This window comes from Tasmannia lanceolata, unplaced genomic scaffold (genome assembly GCF_043159265.1).
Source record: "Tasmannia lanceolata isolate RefF3 unplaced genomic scaffold, GAP_Taslan_0.1 ptg000002l, whole genome shotgun sequence".
NCBI lineage: Eukaryota > Viridiplantae > Streptophyta > Magnoliopsida > Canellales > Winteraceae > Tasmannia > Tasmannia lanceolata.
The window spans coordinates 55,840,817-55,845,872 of NW_027518679.1; the positions used below are offsets into that span (position 1 = coordinate 55,840,817).

The 5,056-nt window shown below is 41.8% G+C and overlaps 1 protein-coding gene and 1 pseudogene across 1 annotated transcript; both read right to left on the minus strand.

Moving 5' to 3' along the window:
- On the minus strand, window positions 1-1,868 carry LOC143845445 (aspartic proteinase CDR1-like). Its single transcript, XM_077353792.1, has 2 exons — window positions 1,263-1,868; window positions 1-684 (listed from the first exon to the last, which is right to left on the minus strand). Exons 1-2 carry the CDS (start codon window positions 1,866-1,868, stop codon window positions 1-3), a joined length of 1,290 nt encoding a protein of 429 aa, XP_077209907.1.
- A 1,853-nt stretch (window positions 1,869-3,721) lies between these two features.
- On the minus strand, window positions 3,722-5,056 carry LOC143845452 (aspartic proteinase CDR1 pseudogene; annotated as a pseudogene).

Sequence of the window (5,056 nt, forward strand, 5' to 3'; positions counted from 1 at the left end):
CTAGTTCTTGGTACAATCGGTGGGGACAAAAGAGACGGTCTTCTCCACAAGATCATACCCAACCTTGAAGTTCATCTGAGCCAAATTCCCATAAATGGAAAAATCGTCATCAGGCAGAACAGCAAAGCACACAACACCTTCAGCCACTTCGACAAACATATTCAATGGAGCCAAAAGAAGTTCAGCCCCGGTGAAAGCATATGTCATGCTCGGAAATTCCGCATCAGTTCCATAGCACAACGAGAAAATTCCATTCGGATCATCGATCGGTTGAGCATTGACGGAGTCTTTCACCGCCGATTCCAATACCTCAAATACACTAGTCAGTAAAATTGTCAGCGTCGTGCCGGAATCAATGATGATGTTGCCACTCTCCACCGGAAACTTAACACTAGTGTTCCCTACAGTAATTTCTTCTAGTGTGAGACCGTAAAATGTATCAATTTCTTCGGAAATCAAAGGCGTCGAAACCACCCCTTTGCCAGAAAGAACTGCGTGGTCGCCAAAATTCAGTACACTGGTAGCAGAGGTTTCAGTTAATGGAACCAAACAATAGGAGAATTTGCCGTCAATAGAAGAACCCAATTGGGAAACAAGAGAAAGTGGGCCGCCTCCAAGCCCAACCAATCCATCTCCATTGCCATCGAAGGTCCCATCATCGTGATGTCCACAACCGAATGAAACCTGTTGAAATATAAATGATTAAATAACACCAACACTAATAGCCTTAGCTAGTTTTGGAGCTATTGCCTCTACTCTCTGACAGAATATATTGGGTTCAAAACCTAACAACATCCTTGATATTAAAAATCCACATGTATAGTCAACCCAAAAGAGGGGTCATATGTGTTACATGTGCAGCCAATTGAAAAAGGCCTCATGTGAGGGGCAGTGTTGAAGTAAAAATGATTAAATAACACCAACTCTAATAGCTTAAGCTTTTGGAGTAACTGGTTGTTTCATATGGTATTAAAGCTATTGTCTTGCGGTATGCAATGGGTTCAAAACCCAACAACTCATTGATATTAAAAGTCGACATGTACGGCCTACCAGAAAGGGGTCGCATGTGTCACATCAACCAAGAAGAGAGGTCACATGTGCCACATGTACGGCCAACCAAAAAAAAGAAGGCCACACATGAGGGGCACTGTTGAAGTATAAATGGGCCACACGTGAGGAGCAGTGTTTAAGCATGAATGTTTAAATAACACCAACTCCAATAGCTTAAGCTTTTGGAGTAGTAATTGGTTGTTTCACAAAACCTTGGGAATTTGGACGCTTCTACCGCTGGTGGAATCAAATGTCAGCGTCTCGGAGGCAAGAACACCATCTGTGAAAGAATTGTCTCCATATTGGTATGTATATTCGCATTCGTTGGTCACTCCGCAGCTAGCTTCAAGGTTTGCACATGGTGTAGATTGGCACGAGAGGTTTCGATATGTGGTAGAATTTGAGGGATCAAATAAGGGGTCATTTTGCGGGTAGCACTGATCACATGGTTTGCATTGAACCCATATGAGATCACTGCCTGTATCAAGAATGGCTTTGACATTGACAGGTGGAGTCCCTACGGAGAGTGTCATGAGATATTCGCCAGAATTGGGTATAACAGTTGAGCTGATGGACGGGGGAGAGACGGAAGAAGGGCTTGAAGATGCCTGCCGAAAGCGTTCGAGACGGGAGTTTGATCGGAGTACGGCTTTCTTCACACGGTCGTAGAATGTATCGGAAGAGTTAAAGAAAGGAGAGAGTGGGGAGTCACGGTGGATGAGATCGACGCTGAATCCGCCATTACTGGCCTCGACAAATTCATTTCGTAGAGAGACAAAGAGTGATAAAGAGAGGAGGATTGCAAGAACATGTGCCATTGTTGTAGAATAGAGAGAATTGAGAAGAAGGGTTAGAATGGAGCGTTGGGTTATTGTGAATTTATATAAGGGAGAAGAGTAATCAAGCATGAACGCTATTAACGTAGGTTTGAGGTGTGGTTTAGACTGTTTAGTGAGTAGACATACAGCTGTTTAAAACGGGGTATGTTATTATGGTTGACTACTCCGTCCAGCTTTTTCTTCTTGAAGCGTTAAAATAAGTGGAGAAAAAATCGATGTTTCTTGGTAGAGAGCGGTTGCGAACAAATGATTGGATTGAACAAGGGCATTTTGTTTTTATTATGGGTTGAGTTTCTTAAGTGGAAATTAAGAAGATGTTTTTCGTTGTGATGACATTTGCAGGCCACGTTTGGGGTCCATGCAGTCCTAATAGCATTTTAACATTGTGTCAATTAAAACATCTGTACCTAATAGCATATTAATCTCTATACAAGCATTCTTGATCAATGCTAACACCCCACTTTTTAGTAGATTTTAATTTGTCTTCTACATGCTTGGGCGGGCTTGCGTGGTTGGACCTAGGTCAAGCTTTTCATGAGGTTTTTACATGGAGAGGAAGAGTTGGCAAACTTGTAGTGACGGGGTCAATCCAAAGATTCAACCTTCTTGGGCCCTTATCATATTTTTGTGTGAGAAAGGTTATATATGCAGTCTTTTCTACCTTGGGCCACCCTTTTGTAGTTAAAAAAGCAGTCATAAATACACTTGACGGGGTGGCCCAGGGAAAAAATTGGGGCAAAAATATCACTTTTCGTTGTATTTTTACATATATTTTGATCAGTTCCTCGGACGGTTAGTTGGACAGACATCCGTGGCTCGTATCCATGGATCATACGAGCCGTCGTTTGGAGCCTAAAACAGCTAGTTTTGGGTCTAAACCTCTATAAAAATGGTTCTAAGGTCCCCAATTACATAGGGAACACTCATGAACTTGTAATTGACCTATATACTCGGTGTAAAACCCCTCGTGTCATTTTTTGTAAAATCTATGAGGGATTAGCATAGGATTTTGTTGTATATCTTTTAAGAGAGTTTGTTTCGTTAGCTTCATTTGTATACGAGCCTTATGAGAGGTTTTCATTGTAATTGGTGTGAAAACACCTTATCAACCTTCAAGCTTGGTGAGAAGGCACCGCATCAACCTTCAAATGTAAACGGTTTGATCTCCATCCGTAAGAAGATTGTCGAAGATTGGAGATAAATTTTCAGGGCTTGGTGGGAACTGGGAAGGGACCAGATCAACCTTGGTGTAAACGGTTTTATCTTCACCCGTAAGAAGATCGAGGTACAAGAAGGAGATATCCTTGTGAGAGTGGATGTGCGTCGGGATTGGGCCGAACCACTATAAAACTTGGTGCACTCTTTCTCTTTATCTCTTTATCTTTCGTGTGCGCATTAAGTTTATCTCCTAGTTCTTTAACTTGATTTGTTCTTGTTTTAATTGTTGAATTATCTATTAAGAGAACAAAAAGTTTTAAAATTCCAATTCACCCTCCTCTTGGGTTGCAGGTTGCATGCCTCACCTAGGGCCAACATTCTCAAGAAAGATATGATCCATAATAAATGTACTTATTTTGATTACTAACAACAAAAATATATCTCATTATCTCATAGAAATATTTAATTCTCTTATGCAGTACGTAAAATATTTTGCATGTCCAACAATACATCAATAACTTAGATTTTGTACTATCTTAACTTTCGAATAATGTGAGAGGATTTTCATTATATCAAATTGATCACCATCCAAATAGGCAAGGATAATGATAACCTTGAAACCCTAATCCTTTCAACATTACACGCAAACGAAAACTAAAAGCTGCAAACATAGAAAATCTAATCTAAGGCAATCCCAAACACCTCTAATTCCTGGTACAATCCGTCGGGGCAAACGATACCTTCTTCTCCAAAAGATCATATCCAACCTTGAAGTTCATCTGAGCTATATTTCCATAAACAGATATATCATCATCGGTGGGCCTTATGGCAAGGCACATCAAACCTAAAGCCCTTTCTAGAAATGTATTCAAAGGACTCAGACTAAGTTTAGCTCCGGAGAAACCAAAAGTCATGTTCGGCAATATCGTGCCAGATGCATAGCATAGAGCTTCACTGGTCTCAGTGATTGGTGGATCTTTGATGGCTTCTTTCACTGCAGATACCAACTCCTGATACACAGTAGTCGGCAAAATCGTCATGGTCGTGCCTGAATCAATGACGATATTGCCACTCTCCACCGCTGGTAACTTAACACTCTTGTTCCCCACAGTGATCTCTTCTAGCGTGAGATAGTAAAATATATCAGTTCCTTTGATCATCAAAGGGGTCGAGACCGCACCCTCACCGGAAACTAAGGCGCCGTCCCCAAAATGCATTATGCTAGTGGCCGAGGTTATAGTGAATGGAACCAAGCAATAGGAGAATTTCCCATTAATAGAAGAACCCAATTGGGAAACAAGAGAAAATTGGCCACTTGAAAGCCCAACCAATCCGTCTACACGTTTGTCAAAACTCAACCCATAGTTGTTTTTTCCACAACCGAATGAAACATTGGGAATTTGGACATTTCCACCATCGGTGGAATCAAAAGTTAGCATCTCAGAGGCAAGAACACCATTTGTGTAAGAAGTGTCTGCATAACTGTATTGATATTGGCATTGGTTCGAGACTCCACAGTGGAGTAGAGAGCCTTCACAGAGTGTCGAATTGCACGGTATGTCTCGGTATGTAGATGATTGTGATGGATCAAATAAGGGGTCTGTTTGTTGGTAGCACCTATTGCAAGGTGCGCATTGGGTCCAGGTGAGATCACTACCCGTGTCAACAATGGCACGGATTTTGACCGGAGGGGTGCCGATGGAGAGTGTCATGAGATACTCACCATTATTGGGAATAACAGTTGATTCCGCGGAGGTGGGAAAGATGGAAGAAGGGTTTTGAGATGATTGAAGTAAGTATTTGAGACGGTATTTCGATCGGAGAACGGCTCTAGTGATACGGTCGTAGACAGTATCAGAAGGGTTATAGAAGGGAGAGAGTGGTGAGTCACGGTGGATGAGTTCTACGCTGAATCCGCCATTGCGGGCTTCCACAAATTCTTTCGATAAGAAGACACAGAGGGCTAAAGAGAGGAGGAGTGCATGGGTAGAAAGTGTAATAGGTGACAT

What these genes read in the sequence shown, in the direction of transcription:
- LOC143845445 (XM_077353792.1), bottom strand. Translation starts at nt 1,868, where the DNA reads ATGGCACATGTTCTTGCAATCCTCCTCTCTTTATCACTCTTTGTCTCT. An exon ending in GAAGCGTCCAAATTCCCAAG is followed by an intron (nt 685 to 1,262) that starts GTTTTGTGAAAC and finishes ATATTTCAACAG; the next exon opens with GTTTCATTCGGTTGTGGACA.